Source organism: Sciurus vulgaris (assembly GCF_902686455.1).
Source record: "Sciurus vulgaris genome assembly, chromosome: 9".
NCBI lineage: Eukaryota > Metazoa > Chordata > Mammalia > Rodentia > Sciuridae > Sciurus > Sciurus vulgaris.
The window spans coordinates 53494331-53512484 of NC_136469.1; the positions used below are offsets into that span (position 1 = coordinate 53494331).

Here is an 18154-nt window from a genome sequence, read left to right on the forward strand (position 1 = left end):
AGTCTCATAGTGTGAAATTTCCACTTGTAATGTCATGTGAGAGTTTTAAGATTTTGAAATGTTGTGGGTTTCAGATTTAGGGGCTAGTGATGCTCAAACTATTTTATTTTATAGTGAAGAGTTCACTGTAATTCCTGCTGTCTTCTTTAATCATGCTTTTTAATTCCTTTAAGAATTTCATCAAAATTTCTAATTTCTTTTGAACACTGAAAACTTAAAAATTAGTATTTATTGATATTGCCATTTTCACCGAAATCAAACTGAAAATTTTGGTGGGCATTGTTGGAATTACACTATCAAGATGAATATATGATTGAGGCTTATCACCACATAAATACTTTGGTCTCTGGGTTCAATCCCCAGTACCAAAAAAAATTAAAAATAAAGAAGTAAGTAAATAATTTGGCATCTATTTCCTTTATAATCCTAAACTGGGTATTTTGAAGCTAAAGCTTATTAAATTCTTAATTTGTAAAATAGCATAATACCTGACTGTTGGGTAGTATATTCAGTACTGAACCTTTTGCGGTGTATTTTTCCCCATGTTTGTGTTTGTGCTTTGAAATGCAAATGGAAAATGCCAAGAATTTAGATTTTTGTCTAGAATGTAAGGAAAGCCATGAAATGATAGTCATAATCCTAAAATATGTATTGTTGCATATTCATCCACAACACTACCTTGCTGTAAAGAATCTTTACATATTTGTCTTTCACAGCAGGACAGTGAAATGAAAACAAAGTCTGTGGATCACAGAGAGAGCTTATCTCTACATATTTTCTGGTATTTTGCTCTCCTTGTCAGACTTAGCCCAGGAATTTTCACAGTCAACTGGTCACTTGACTTTGCCAAATGTGAAACATTGTCTTCTATTTTACTATTCTAGTGTAATATAAAATATACAAAAATATGCTCTTTGCTTCTTTTTTAAATAACTAATATACACAATATTTTACTGTGATTATGAAGAACTCAAAAGTAGCTGGGCACGATAGGAGGCTGTAATACCAGCAACTGGGAGGCTGAGGCAGGAGGATTATAAATTCAAAGCTAGCCCTAGCAACTTAGTGAGGCCCTAATCAACTTTGCAAGACCTTGTCTCAAATCAAAAAATAAAAAGAGCCGGGGATATGGCTCAGTGGCAAAGCATCCCTGGGTTCAATCTCAATAACTTCCCCCACACCCAAAAATGGTACAGAAAGTATGCAACTACATACCTTTATAATATACTCTAGCTATCTCTAAGATATTTAGAAATTACTTAAAGAAATACTACTTCATCTGATTATGTCTTTCACATAAGAATTTGAAATGTAAACAGTGAAACTCAATTTTTAAGGAAAAAAAAAAAAGATCCTTAAATGACCAATATTGTCTTCATTACTGATGTGTAGCTAGACTCATCTCATTCTCCTCTGCTGCTTGCCAGTCGTGTAGTTAAGGATAGAAAACCTAGAGGTTCAACAACCATGTCCGCAAGCATTCACGCTTACTTAGTCTCTTAGGTGCTAGAAGTTTTATGACAAAGAGGATTCTTGATGAGTGCTCTCATATATTTTCCAGGACTTTTGATTCTAAACTAACAAGAAAACTTATTAGTTTAAAACAGTTTTGTGTGTGTGTGTGTGTGTGTGTGTGTGTGTGTGTCTTGTTTTCCAAAGTATAACCAAAGATCTTAAGTAGTTTTATGTTTTGGATATTAATTTTCCTCTTCCCAAAGATTCTATTGCCATATATTTTATCAAGCATTTTAGCATTTAATCCAGATTTAAAAAAAAAAAAAAATTATAAAGCATAACCAACAGAAAATTCTAGGACAATAACAAGTTATGACATACTTGTAGTGACTAAAAGGCAGTTTAAACAAACATCTTTAAAAACATAATAAATGAGAGTGAAACCACAAATTCATGGGTACTTTTTTAAACCAAATAGTCACAGAGTTTAGCTTTAAACATTTTTCTTCAGAGTAAAAGGCTTACAATTTCTAATATGTGGCTGAACAGATTCTACACAAGAGGCACTCAAACATGATTTTACATTGTAAAGCTTGACGCACCCTGAACATTGTCCTTTCTTTCTGATTTTCAAGGGAAAGAATAGGATTGGCTCTGCCTGCAACAGCTATCTACCTTCACCCTCCCTCCCCAGTATCCTGTCAACCATGGTCTTGGCAAGGTTATCTAATACAAATATGATAGCCCAGGTGCTCACCCTTTCACCAAGGGCAATGGTTGGGGCTCTTCCAAACAAAGTAAGAACCAGGCAGGCAATATAAACATTTCTGCCACATTTGACTACTATAGATTTGTACTGCTTTTTCTACTGTGAAAACACTAGAAAGAAAAGATGTTCACAGTTGATAAGTACTGTTTGATAAACAGAGAAACTATCTCTGGCAACTGATTCAGACCTGACATAGATCTGTTTGCTAAGAACAAATGAGTTGTTGTTCTTGGTTTGTGTTATCACAATTTTCATTTTAAGATATATCTTTTCTTTTTTAAATACTGTCACGGTAATTGTATTCATAGGTAGTCTTTACTGTTCATGAGAACTGCAGTTGAGAGTATTGAATAATTATAAATGTTTGAGAAACTAATGCTTATGAAGTCCAAGGGTATTCTTCTCAATGTTACGAATTCTCTGCACATTCTAGAAGACTTTACCCAGAAGTTCCAAATGAAGAGATTCTCTCTTCATTTTTCAGAACTTATTTTATGGTTGTTTCTCTCATTATTAATGTCAAACTTTTTCTTTCTTTAAAGAATAAAGCAATGAAATAGCAGCTGAACTGAAAATTTAAGATATATGAAATGTGATCAATATCCACCATTATTTTTATTTTTATTTTTGCCATACTGGGGATTTCCCATACATGCTATTTCCCATCATTCTAGAGAATTAAAGCTTCAAATTTTTCATCTCTTCATTAATGACAGAAAGAAACATAGTGTAAAAGATGACTACAAACTCTTAGGCTATTGAAAAACTCTCATTTCAATAAATAATTCCAGTTTTTCTCCCTTCTGTGTGACGAATTTTTGGGAAAAATATTACTTGCTTTTGTCATAATGTTTTAAAACTATTAATTGTGCATAACAAAAGTGGAAGTTTGAGAAAAATGACTCTATTAAACATGTAAATATTCCTTTCATGGTAGTCATCAGTAATTAAGAAAAGGAAGAGATACTGCCTACATTTCTTATAAATTGTTCTGCACATTTACTCCTCACCTTTCTCCACAGAGTCAACTAAATGCAAAATAGTATGTAGCTTTTCTGCTTAAAACACTTTCTTCATTGCTCTTAGAATAAAGTTCGGTATCATTGACAAGGCCCTGCATGTCTGGCCCCTGCCTCCTTTGCCAGGCTCCTCTTACCTATACTTATCCATGCTCTCTAAATTCCACTGCCAGTGGCCTGCCTTTCTTTCTCCTTATTAGCCATGTACCTTCCCATTATAAAACAAAAATTTCTGCCTAAATTGTTATCTCACCCTATTCCACTTCTATTTCATCCCTTTGCCTGGTTAACTTTTATTAATTCTTCAGAATTTAACTTGGCATCACTTTAGTTGGTGAAAACCTTCTCTTTCATGGCCAAATTGATATATCTATTGAAGTATTATATGCATCTCTTTTAGAGCAATGTTCACAGCTGTTTTATTTGAAGAGTTATTTGATTAACGAGTATTTAAGAATATCTTACACTCTAGATTCTATACAGAGAATCACCTTTTATTTTCCAAAGCTGTACTTTATTCATTCAAATATACTTTTTAATTATCTAATGAAATATATATTTTTTCTCTTAAGATCTTATGACATTTCTAAATATTTTAAGCTAATGGATGCCTTTAATTCCTAATAGTCAATAAGACCATCAGAACTATTCTTGAGTAGAAAAACAGTTAAGACATCACCACCTTCAGAAAGCATAAAATTGGAAGTAATAGAAAAGTAAGCTAAGTTTACTTGAGAAATTAACTAAAAATAAGTGTTTCCAACTAGTGCTAATTACCCCTTAATCTTAAGTCCCTTTAGCAATCACTTGCCCACAATGAATAGGATTTTGCAGTATCACATTAGACTTGAGACTCTAATCACAGTAGCTGGGTGTGGTGGCACACCCCTGTAATCCCAGTGGCTTGGGAGGCTGAGGGGAGGATCACAGGTTCTAAGCCAGCCTCAGCAATGTAGTGAGGCACTAAACAACTTTATGAGATCCTTTCTCAAAATGAAAAATAAAAAGGGCTGGGGATGTATCTCAGGGGTTGATCAATCCCTGGATAAAAAAAAAAAAAAAAAAATCACAAAGGTAATAATGAAGTGAAAGGTGTGAATATAGTGCAATCCTTGTGACTAACATCACTTTGCTACATCAGGATCATTTTCACAGTTCTTTTAATGAGGCAGAATGTCCTTACATCCTTGGCTAGTCTTCCTTTTCCTTTTCCACCTCATTTTCAAATTTACCTTTATTACCCTTAGAGGCCTTAATTCACTTAGATAAAATACTCATGTGACCATGGAGATCTTTAGTACTATCTCTGCAAATCTGTTACCTCTGGTTCAATGAGACACTCAAGTCTTCATATACATATGCAAACCGAAATGTTTTCCTTAAATTAACCTCTTCAGTTTTGTTCGAGGTCACATTTCAGGCAGCATCAACATTCCATTCAATGCTGCATTCACTGCAGAAGGGGAGCTTACCCAGAGTCCTTATACCTCTATGCTTCAGAACTTCAAGGGAAAGGTCATTGTCATCGTGGGGCATGTAGCAAAGCACACAGCTGAGGTAAGTGTACTCAGAAATGTCATATGCACATATGAGGATCCACAGTAACTTAACTGCTGTTGTTTAGATGCCATTTGTCAAACGTTCACATATTAACTTGGTCTTCAATATGGTGATATTGAAAGGTCTGACTTTAAGATGTGGAAACTAGTAGGAGGTTCTTTGGTCACTGGGGCTAGGCCCTTGGAAAGGATTATGGGACCCCAGTCTCTAACTCCAACTTTGAAATGGGATGGATCTGTTATTCTACATATTCCTGGGGCACTTATTAGGGCTGGCACTATGCTTTTTAGACATTCAGCCTCCAAAATTGTGAGCTAATTAAACCTCTTTTCTTTATAAAATACAATTAGACTGACTCAGGTATATTCTTAGAGTAACAAAAAGCAGATTAATATGACAGCATAGGTTTTTGAGGAATTTGTGGTAGGGGGTGTTTTTAAGTGCTTTCTAAAATTGCAAACATGTTGCTAGAATTTCCTCCATTGGGAAAAACAGCAGGGCTAGAGTGTGGGCTCTGATAGCTAATCAGTAGAATTTATTGGACTTGGAAGTTTTGTTATTAGAAACTGAAAGTTTTTTGATAAAGAAGTCAGGAAGGATATCTATCTTCGGATATGAGAATACATGAAACAATAAAATGGCCTTGCTCTCCCACGGCTATATTCTAAGCAAAACGAAAAATAAAACAGTAGATATAAAATTCAAAAATATCATATTTTAATAAAGGACATGATAGAGACGATAGCTAATATGAGAGCCATGGGGAAAAAACACCCAGAAGTAGGCAGAGAACATTTCTAGGTATGGCCACATTGAACTGATTACAGGGCCCTTTACTAAAAAGAGGAAAAAAAGATGCTCCTGGGAAAGGAGCAGAGGCAGTTGCTCCCTCCAGGCATCTTTTTGTCAAAAGGAAGAACACCTTAGGCACTGTAGTAAGTATATCACATGTACTACCTATTTTATTCTTCATTAACAATTCCATGAGGAAGGAATCATTCTACACATCTTACCCATGAGAAAAACTTAGACTCAAAGTTTATCTGATTTGCCTGTGCCAGAACCAGGACTGAAACACAAGTTTGTGTGACTCTACAGACCATGCCCTTATCTCAACCAATACTTGAACCTTTTGAATCTGAATGCTGCCACTTGACCAGCTTATTCTGGTTTTTCATTTAACACAGTTGTACATAAATACACAACCTGAAATAAACTTTTTTTTCTATAAGTGCTTATAATCTTAGAGTTCTATTTTCATAAGCATTCACAATTTTAAAATGGTATCTAATAAGTAGACTGTATATTTAATCTTCTTAAAACTGCCAAATGCTTCTAAACATCCTAATCATGACATTAGCCTCAAGATGTGCTTATTCTAATTTTACCATAAAAGTGAAAGGTGTATTTGCATCTGTGTATATATATATATATATACATGTGCGTGTTTATACATACATGTATATATAACTATATGTGTATGTCAGTAGACAACTCGTGTCATTAAACACAGTTTTAAATCTTCATCTTCCACTGTGTGGAATGCTCTAATCTAATATCAGAAAGCCAGTAAATTTAAAAGTTCAGCATATGAAGGATATCTGGTAGCATGAGTAGTGAGATAAAATGATAAAAATATATGCAATAGTAATAAAGAACCATCACATTCTAAATAAATAAGTCAATGTTATGCTTATTGGGAATCAGGTGCTATCATGAACACTTCATTCTTCACATCCTCCATTCTGACTCATACTTATAGACAGTGATGCCTGAATAAATTATATGCATAACTATTAATGTTTCAATCCAACAATAGAAAATCTGTACCTTTGCAGTGCTGGGTATTGAGCCCAGGGTCTTAAACATGGTACTGACTATTCATGGTTGTGCTGAGTATCTTACTCTTTGTCCTACTTCCCATCACAAATCCATTCTCCACCATTTATCACCCTCCTATCCACCTGTCAAGGCTGATTTTCATGTATTCTGGATTCCAGCTGTTCAGCCAGTGGGGAGGTCTGATAGTTATGGGAGGGAGAGGGATTAGGATATTTATCCCCCTAAATCCTCTGTCAAAAATTATCTCAGGTTGGCTGTGTCCTTCTACTGAAGAATAACACTTCTCTCTACAACTCTTGAATCAGTTACTGGTCAATGTCCCTTGACTCTAAAGGTGGCAATAGCTCTGCTTTCACTAACTCTGGGTAACTGCACTGTCCCTATGGGTCTCATATCCCACCTACACCTTTGTAATTAATCTCTTTATTAGTAAGTCCCCCTCCATTTATCCTAAGGGCTTATTAGGTATTTAAATACATGAATTTTTTTTGTTGTTATTATTGTTGCTGCTCAGTTTAAATTAGTAAGAAACAGAACAGGGCAACTAGTTTTAGTAATTCGTGTTAATAATATGATTTAAGTTTCCATTTCTAAAAAGAAAATAAGAATAAAAACTACCTCACAGCATGGTTTGGAAGATTTGAGTTAGGCATATAAAGTTTATTGAAGCGCCTGATACTAGTAATCACACTTAACAAGAGCTATTAATTTTATTTCCTACTGCTTTTATTTGCATATGTGGGAATTTAATACATGCTATTTTTTATGTATGGTGTTATTAAAAAGCTTTGAATTTGGTAGTACATCAACAAAATAACAGAGTAGGCAGCCCTAATCTTCCATCCCTCCACAGAAATATCAAAACACAAGCAAAAAGAAAAATAAACTGTGTTGAATAGAAGTGATGAAAGAGGACATCCTCGTCTTCTTCCTGACCTCAGGAAAAAAGCTTTCAATCTTCACCATTGAATAGGATGTTAGCTTGTTTTTTTCATATGTGTCTTTTATCATGTTGAGGAAGTTCCCCTCTGCTTCTAGTTTATTCAGTGTTTTTAGCATGAAAGGATATTGAATTTTGTCAAATACTTATTTCATATTATGACAATTAAGAGTTTTCTTCACTTTCTTCTATTAGTATAGTCTATTATAATAATATTTTTGTCAGCGTTACATCTTTCATTCCTAGCATAACCTCTACTTGGTCATGGTCTATAATCCTGTAAATATACTACTGAATTTAGTTCCCTAATATATCCTTTAGGATTTTTGCATCAGTATACATAGACTATTAGTCTATAGTTTCCTTTTCTTATCTGACTTTGGTATCAGGCTAATGCTGGCACAGCATACATTTGAAAATGTTTCCTCCTTTTCAACTTACTGAAAGGGTTATTCTTGCTACAGAAATTAGGCAAGATAGATTTATTCAAACTGGAATATAAGTTACACTTCTAGGGCTGCTGATTTTATATATGTGTGTGTGTGTGTGTGTGTGTGTGTGTAGTATATGTGTATATATGTGTGTGTGTATATTTATATAATAAACACACCTGTTGTCTTCCTGCCACAGTGTAGTTATGTATAATATATATAACATATATATATGTCCTATGTTGTTATGTAATACATATAACATAATATGTATATGTTTTATATATATATATATATATATTCTACTTGTTGAGGGGCAGAGCAAGAAAGCATCTGAGTAAGATCCTCTGGTGATCATCTTCCCATAGGTACACCAAGTTGAACAGGTACTCATGAACCAAACCACCATCACAAGAGCTGAGGAAATTGGGTGAGAGACCATAGTGCCAACTTTTAGTATAACAAAATGAAAAGACTACTGAATAAGGAAAGAAAGAATTACCCACAGTAGCCTTCCCCCCAACTCCAAGCAGTGCAGTGGTGAAGAAGATAGAATTAAGTCCAGGTCTTAGACATGAAACCCATGACCAGGCTTGCCATGATGATACCCATTGCTGGGCAAAGCCCTTCAACCTCAACCACCCACTCCAATACTCATGGACTGAGCCACTGGAATTGTATTAGGCAGTGCCTCCTGTGGCAGAGCAGGGAGCAAGACTACAACTCATAGGGAGCAGGATGTAAAAGCTAGCACAAAACATCATCTTGATGCTCATTGCCAGGCCCATCACAGACCAAGCATGTAGCAGAAACTGAAGGCTCTCTACAGAGGTCAGAGCTAACAGAACTGAGACCAGGCCTGGCATTAGAGAGATCATTGTGCTGACAAGACATACGAGTTTTGCCCTATATCATTCCCACGCTTGCAATATGGCAAGGACATACCTGTTGTCTTCCTGCCACAGGGCAGCTATGAAGTTAGGTGCACCCAGCCTTGGTAGCCAAAGGACTGTCTCCACCACCCATCCCCCAACCTTAGGCAGCAAGCTATTACCAGACCAGTATGATTATACCAGAATGAATTCCACTTTTATATATTAATGCACAAATTAAAAATAATAGAGTGGAGATCAGTAGAGTAGAACAAGCAAACCCAAGGGTTGGGGGTATGTTGGAAAGGGAAGCTACTAGGAAATGTAATCAAATTATGTTTTGTTTATACAAAATTGGCATATTGAATTCCACTATTATGTATAATGATAATGTACCAATAAAAAAAACTTGAAACAAATGAAAATGGAGACCTAATGTACCAAAACCTATCAGATATATCAAAAACAGTTCTAAGAGAAAACATTTTAGCAATCAATGCCTACATTAAAAAGGCAGAAAAATATCAAACTATCACTGCATCTCAAGGAACTAGAAAAACAAGAACAAACCAGAATGAGTAGAAGGAAAGAATTAATGAAGATCAGAACAGAAATAAATGAAATGGAGAGGTAAAAAAAAATACAAAAACCAATGAAACAAAAAGCCAGCTTTTTGAAAAGATAAGCAAAATAGACAAACCCTTACCTAGACTAAGAAAGAAAGAGAAAAGAGTCAAATAAAATCAGATTAAAGGGAAATATTACCACTAATACCTCAGAAACATAAAAGGTTTTTTAGAGATTATTATGAACAATATGCCAACAAATTTGGTATAACTTCACATCATGTACAACCACAAGAATGGGAAGTTATACTCCATGTATGTATGTCAAAATACACTCTACTGTTATGTTTATCTAAAAAGAACAAATAAAAAAACAAATACAAAATAAATAAATAAAAATTTTAAAAAGTCAAGATTTGAACCAGGTCTAATTTTAAACCAAAACCCCAAAGTAACTGTTGTTAGGAATCTTGCAACTAGTATGTTTTCTTCTTGGTTGTGGCTGCTGGAAGCCAAAGTCAAATTTGAGATCATTTTTAACAACTATACTGAGTCTCCTGTTGACACTTCATTCTAGCTTTCTGCTTATACCTTTACCCTGATCCCTTTATTTTTTGAAATATATTTTTGGTTGTAGTTGGACATAATACCTTTATTTATTTTTATGTGGTTCTGAGGATTGAAACCAATGCTTCACACATGCTAGGCAAGTGCTCTACCTTTGAGCTATAACCCCAGCCCTATTTTTATTCTATTCTATTTTGTCTATTTTTATAAGTTGCCACAATACCTTTTTTTGCATCAAGGTGACCTATGTATAACTAAATCCATAATCAAAAAAAACAGCATGCTCTTGATATAGAAACAGGCACACAGACCACTGGAATGGAATAGAGATCCTAGAAACGAACTCACACTTCCTTAGCAGTTGATCTTCAATGATGGTGTTAAAATGTACACTAGAGAAAGGACAGTCTTTTCAATAAACAGTGCTGGGGAAATCAGACATCCACCTGCAAAACGATGAACACCAGTTACAAAACTCAACTCAAAATGAATTACAGAAGAAGAAAACAGGATAAATACCTCAGGACATTAGTGGGTCAAGATTTTTTGGATAAGAACCAAAAGCATAAAATACAAAAGTAAAAATGAACAAAGGTGATTGCATCAAATTAAAGAACTTCTTCATAGCAAAGGAAACAACCAACAGTGAAGAGACAGCCTATAAAATGGGAGGAAAGATATGCAACCTATACGTCTGATAAGAGGCTGATATTCAGAATATATGACTCAATGCCAAAAATATTTTTTTTAAGTGGGCAGTGGAGTTAAATACACATTTTTTCAAAAGAAGACATACAGATGACCAACAGGTCCATGAAAAAATGCTCAACATCACTAACCATCAAGGAAATGCAAATCAAATCCACAATGAGATAACATCTTACCCAGTAAGAATGTCTGCTATCAAAAAGACTGAAGATAGTAAGTGTGGTGAGGATGTGGAGGAAAGGCAACCCTTGCATTCTGTCAGTAGAAATGTAAATTAGTATTGCCATTGTGAAAAACAGTTATGGAGGTTTCTCAAAAAAAACTGAAAAATAGATTCAGAAGTTCCACTCCTGGGTATTCTAGCCAAAGGAAATGAAATTAGTATGTCAAAGATATGATCTCATTTATATGTGAAATCTAAAGAAGTTGCTTCCATAGAACTTGAAAGTGAAATGGTGGTTACCAGAGACTGGGGGGAGAGATGGGAAAGGTTGATCAGCAAGCACTAAGTTACAGTTAGGAATAAGAAGTTCTAGTGTGCCACTGCGTAGTAAGGTCACTATAGATAATAATGTACAATACATTTCAAAAAGATAGAAGGAAGCATTTTGAATTTTTTTGTCACAAATTATGAATGTTTGACAAGGTACATATGCTTAACTTGATTTAAAATTGAATGTATACAGGTACTGAAACATTACATGGTGCCCTATTAATATGTGTATATTTAGGAATCAATTAAAAATGAATTTTTAAAAATTATGTTAAAGAATAAAATACTTAGGAATTAATTTAACAAAGAAATGTAAGACTTATACACTGAAACTACAAAATACCTCTGAAAGAGAATATCTAAATAAATGGGAAAATATCCTGAGTTTATAGGTTGGAAGAATTAATATTGTTGTGATGACAGTGCTACCCAAAACATGTGCATATTAAATGCAGTCTTAAATCTCAAGAGTGTTTTTTGCAGAAATGGAAAAACTCCTCCTAAAATTCATATGCAATTGCTAGGGACCAGAATAACCAAAACAATCTTGAAGAAGATGACCAAGTCAGAAGACTCACATTTCCTGATTTCAGGACTTAATATAAACCTTCAGGAATCATAACAATTTGGTACAGACAAAATTATAGACATATAGACCAGTGAGATTAAATTGAGAGCCCAGAAATCAACCCTTACGTCTGTGGAAAATTGATTTTTGACAAAGGCACCAGGACTATTCCATGAGAAACAGTAGTCTCTTCAGTTAATGGTACTTGAACAACTGCACATCCAAGGTGAAAAAACAATTGGACCCTTCTTAATCTTTTATAAAAAATTAACTCAAAATAAATGAAACATTTAAATTCAAGATCTCCAACTATAAAAACTCTTTTTCTCCATGCAGAAAACATGGAGATAAATCTTTATGACTTTGTTTTGGCTGTTTCTTTTTTTTTTTTTTTTCTGCATCTTTAAAAAATTTTTTTTAATTTTTTTTATTTTTTACAGACTGCATTTTGATTCTTTGTACACAAATGGGGTACATCATTTCATTTATATGGTTGTGCACAATGTAGATTCATACCATTCATGTAATCATGCATGTACATAGGGTAATGATGTCTGTCTCATTCTACCATTTTTCCTACCCCCCTCCCTCTCATTTCCCTCTACGTAATCTAAAGTTCCTCCATTCTTCTCTAACCCCCCATTATATATCATCATCCACTTATCAAGGAAAACATTTGACCTTTGATTTTTGTGGATTGGTTTATTTCACTTAGCATGATATTCTCTAATTCCATCCATTTATCTGCAAAAGCCATATTATTCTTCTTTATGTGTGAATAATATTCCATTGTGTATATATACCAGTTTCCTGTTTCTTAAACATGACACCAAAACCACAGACAACAAAGAAAAAATAAATTTTACACCACTATAAATAAAAACCCGTGCTTCAAAGTACACTATCAAAAAAGTGAAAAGATAGTGCATAAACTAGAAAATATTTATGAATCATCTGATAAGTATTTGATATCAGAACACAAAATCTATTAAAAAATCAGTTGCATTTCTCCTCACAACTACAATTTAACCACGAAAGATAACTAAGTTTAAAAATGGGCAAAGAACTTGAATAGATATTTTTCTAAAGAAGATATACAAACAGACAATAGCACATATGAAGATAAATACTCAATATTGTCATTAGAGAGATATAAATCAAAACCACAATGAGACACCACTTATACTCAAGTATTGGTAAGGAAAAGGAGAAATTAGAACACTGGTGCATTGCTACCGTGAATATATAAAGTGATGTATGTAGCTTCTGTAAAAAACTTAAGTTCTCTAGAAAGAAAACAGATGTTCCATATAACCCAACAATTGAAAACAGACACAAATAGATGTTCATAGCAGCATTATTGATAGTTGTCAAAAGATAGGCACAACCCAAATGTCTAGTAGATTACTGAATAAATATGTAGTATATAAATACAGTATAATATTCAGTCATAGAAAAAGAAGTTCTATGGAGAAAAGATAGCCTCTTCAACAAATGGTGCTGGGAAAACTGGAAATCCATACGCAACAGAATGAAACTAAACCCATATCTCTCACCATGCACGAAACTAAACTCAAAATGGATTAAGGACATTGGAATCAGACCAGAGACCCTGCAGATTATAGAAGAAAAAGTAGGTCCAGATCTTCAACATGTCAGCTTAGGACCAGACTTCCTCAACAGGACTCCCATAGCACAGGAAATAAAAGCAAGAATCAATAACTGAGATAGATTCAAACTAAAAAGCTTTCTCTCAGCAAAGGAAACTATCAGTAATGTAAAGAGAGAGCCTACAGAGTGGGAGAAAAATCTTTGCCAATCATACTTCAGATAGAGCACTAATTTCCAGAATCTATAAAGAACTCAAAAAACTCTCAAATAATCCAATCAACAAATGGGCTAAGGAAATGAAGACACTTCACAGAAGAAGATCTACAAGCAATCAACAAACATATGGAAAAATGCTCAACGTCTCTAGTAATAAGAAAAATGCAAATCAAAACCACCCTAAGATTCCATCTCACTCCAATTAGAATGGCGATTATCAAGAATACAAACAACAACAGGTGTTGGCGAGGATGTGGGGAGAAAGGTACACTCATACATTGCTGGTGGGGCTGCAAATTAGTGCAGCCACTCTGGAAAGCAGTGTGGAGATTCCCTAGAAAACTTGGGATGGAACCACCATTTGACCCAGCTATCCCACTCCTTGGCCTATACCCAAAGGACTTAAAATCAGCATACTACAGAGATATAGCCACATCAATGTTCATAGCTGCTCAATTCACAATAGCCAGATTGTGGAACCAACCTAGATGCCCTTCAATTGATGAGTGGATAAAGAAGCTGTGGTATATATATACAATGGAATATTACTCAGCCATAAAGAATGATAAAATTATGGCATTTGCAGGCAAATGGATGAAATTGGAGGATATCATGCTAAGTGAGATAAGCCAATCTCAAAAAACCAAAGGACGAATGATATCGCTAATAAGTGGATGATGACGCATAATGGCGGGAGGGAGGAGTTAGTGTTAGGGTTAGAGTTAGGATTAGGGAGGGGGGCAAGAATGGAGGAAGAAAGGACTGTATATAGGGAAAAGAGGGGTGGGAGGGGTGGGGGAAGGGAAAAAATAACAGAATGAATCAAATAACATTGCCCTATGTAAATTTATGATTACACAAATGGTATGCCTTTACGCCATGTACACACAGAGAAACAGCATGTATTCCATTTGTTTACAATAAAAAAAAATTGGAAAAAAAAAGTTCTGATTCATGCTTCAACATGGGTGAACCTTGGCTAAATAAAATATGTCAAACAACAACAAGGACAAATATTCTTATGATTCCATTTATATAAATATGTGAAACTCAGACAGGAAGTAGATTAGTGGTTACCAGTGGTTAGGAGAGGAAAGAATGGGAATTAGTCTTTCATGAGTATAGAGTTTGGAGTGATGAAAAAACTTGGGAAATAACAACTTTTGATGATTGTATAGCATCATGAATATACTTAATGACCATGAATTATATACCTAAAAATTGTTAAAATGTCAAATTTTATGTTATCTGTGTTGTCCCAATTTTTGAAAAATAGGCTCTAGGGTTTGATATGTTGAACCTGACTATCACCAGTTGAACCCTACAATTTTTGGTGAGGCACTCCTGGAGAAACTTTCATGTTACTTTTACCTCTAAGGATGTTTAAAAAAAAAAAAGAAGAAGAAGAAGAAGTTATTTCCAAGCAAGTAGCAGCTTTTCTTCTACATTGAAATTAGTACACTGCAGCTGGCAGAGTCCTATTTTTAAAGATTAAGAAAGCACAGTTCAGTGCTGTGAAAAGGAAGCAGAGGTGCCAATTCAAGTCAGTGCAGTTGCAAATTATCATTGCAAATGTTTATTATTTTTATGTCAGATCCATACTTGGACTTAGAAATTGTTTGTTTGCAAAGCAGTAGACACTGCTTATAATTATTCTAGCTTTACATCATCTATTAAGACCTGGTAAAAGAACCAGTCTGAAATCCAAAATATAATGTATAAAATGAAGTATAGCCCAATAAAAAAGTCTTTCAATATTGAATTTAAGGGGCAAAATCATTGAACTACTCTAGAAAGAATAAATGAATTACTTGTGTATGAGAACATTAAAATTAGCCATCTGATATATAAAGTAGGATCAGAGTATCTTTTGTAATACAAATACAAATAATTGCTGTACAATGACCGAATATATTGAATATAGTGTCTTCATTCATATAAGGCAACAGAACAGATCTGAGAAATATAACTTTCTCTGTACTTAAATAACTATAATCAGAAAATAAATTATGTATTATTATTTCTTATAATTACAATTATTTTACAGGGTATTAAAATGAGATGATTTCATTACAATTACCACTTCCCTTTTTGTATTTGACCTTGCTGCCACATTAACACATCAGAAAACCTTTCAAGTCTGCCATTTGATGTCTAGGTAAAACATTGCTTTTCTCCAGAATGGGGCAAAGAAGAACCACAAAATCTTAATTTTATTATGGTCCTATACAGAGACTTCTCTGGATCTAAATTAAGTCCTGGTGGATCTCATTGTCAGTTATTCCTTAAAGGTTAACTAAAGTGAGCTATTTGTATATTCAAGCATACCCAAATATACTGTGAGCAAAGTTTTATATTCGCTTTAAGAAAAAGATTAGCAAGTGAAATGGACTTCTAAGTCTCTGAAATATGTACTACAGCTGCAAGGTTGAATCCAATTTTGTGCTGATCCTGGCTGCTGAGTTTATTTTGATAAGCCAAACCAATATAGGCTACATCTATTGGTTTATGGGAATAATAAGAACTTTATATCAAAAGTCTTAAAAGCCAGTCAAGTATTAGTGGTATCACATTTGAAATGAAACTGATAGTAAGGTCTCACTTTTGTCTCATTGCAAAGATAGTTTTTTTTTTTTTTTCAAGTCTCATAGGAGAAATTGCACTTCAATTGCTAAACCATAATTATATTCTCTGTGCATACAGGGAGAATACGCCAACATGACATACACATAAATTCCCATAAAAGATACCTCTTACAAAATGTGCTGAATTAATCCCAGAGAACAATTGTGTAAGTCTGGGAATTAAAGCGCTAATTAAGATAGTCTACTATCCATGTCATGTTTTAAATGAACAGGAATATGGGAAACGACATTGTATATCCTTGAGCAGATTGCTCCAATTTAAAGGAAATTGTTATTTTTAACATTAATCAAGTGCTATCTAGGGGAAAATGTATGGTTTGTTTTGATATCCATAGTAACCATTACCATACACACACACACACACACACAACACGCGTGCACTACCCTACTCTCAACCTAAGGTCAAAGTCTCACGGATCTCAGCGTGACAAAACTCCATAGTGAACCTATCTCTTTTCTAAAAGAAAATTAGGATGTTTAGTGAGAATGATGACTTAATACAACAGCATGATAACTGTGTTAATTGGTTATTTTCTTCCCCATGTGGAAATAAATTAGTAGGATCCAATTCTAAAGATAGTATTTGGTCTCAGATTGGAAAACTGACTAATAACATGGACCAAAACTAAATAATAGCCCCAATTTGTGTGTTTCTGCCTTTAATATGTCCTTAAGAAGATGTGTGAACATAATATTGTTGTGTTAGTCGCTGAAACTCATAGGCTGTAAGAATTATTAACTTTCTTGGTCATATTTTGTGGTTATGAGACCTCTGAAATATCCATGACAGTGTACTACATTCAAAAGTTATGTGAGAAACTGGAAGAATCCTTACTTCTCACTTTGTCTCTTGGAAAATATGAAGGATAGCTCATCTTACTCTTAAAATGTTAGCTCTCAGTACAAAATCAGTGCTTCTGTCATTAGAAGAAATATTCATCTGAACATGATGTCCAGCTACTATCATGTAGGCAGTTGTTATTCTTTCTTTTAAAATAAAACAAACCCAAAAAACTAGAAAAATATTATATAGTATGTGCATATATATTTGTGTATATATATAGACATACACATACATATACATACACATACACATTTTTTGAAGAATATTTGATTCAAAAACATAGATGAAAGATGATTTTTGTGGCTATCCTATGACTAAACAGTGTATCTAATGCTCTTTATACATGGCATGTAAAATTAATTTAAAATCTGACATTTTTCAACTGAAATTATCAGATTTACAATAAATAAGGCATGCTGTGGAAGCTATTTTTAAAAATTAGATAATAGATACAGTTATGTTCATTTATACTTACCTGTTAATTGGTTTTTCAGTGTTAGGTTGACTGTTAATTTGTTCTGTGTGATAGTGTAAAGCTTTACCACATCTACTCCCAAGTTTTATGATACTGTAGTGATTGCTGGTATCCTTTACCTTTCTGCAGTCCCTTTTTCCTTGTCCATTCATTCTGCTGTAACAAAATATCATAAACTGGGGGCTAAAATAATAGAAATTTTTTTCACAGTTCTGGTTTGACTTGTCAGATTAGACAATTCTGCACTAAGAATCCCAAGATTTTGCAGATTTGGTATCTGGTAAGGACAAAATCCTGGTTCATCTGACCATCTTGTGTCTAACCTTCCACAGCAGAAGTAGCAAGGAAGCTCTCTAGTATCTCTTTTATAAAGGCACAAGGACTGGAGTGCAGCTCAATAGAATGCACAAAGCCCTGGGTTTGAGTCCCAGTGCTACAAAAAAAATATATGGGGTGAGGGTACCAATCCCACTTATGAGGCCTCTGCCCCCAAGACTTCATCATCTCCCAAAGGTCCCACCCACAAATATTCTTGCCTTATGTATTAGAATTTGGACATTTGAATTTAAGAAT

The 18154-nt window shown here is 34.2% G+C and overlaps 1 protein-coding gene across 2 annotated transcripts in view; it reads left to right on the forward strand.

The window, feature by feature from the left end:
- TBCK (TBC1 domain containing kinase) overlaps positions 1 to 18154 on the forward strand; it is a 297654-nt gene that overhangs the window by 241018 nt on the left and 38482 nt on the right. For both annotated transcript variants that reach the window (XM_079154680.1, XM_079154681.1), the window contains one exon: positions 4641 to 4800. In XM_079154680.1, coding sequence (XP_079010806.1) covers positions 4641 to 4800 — 160 coding nt within the window. The remainder of the gene's footprint in view (positions 1 to 4640; positions 4801 to 18154) is intronic.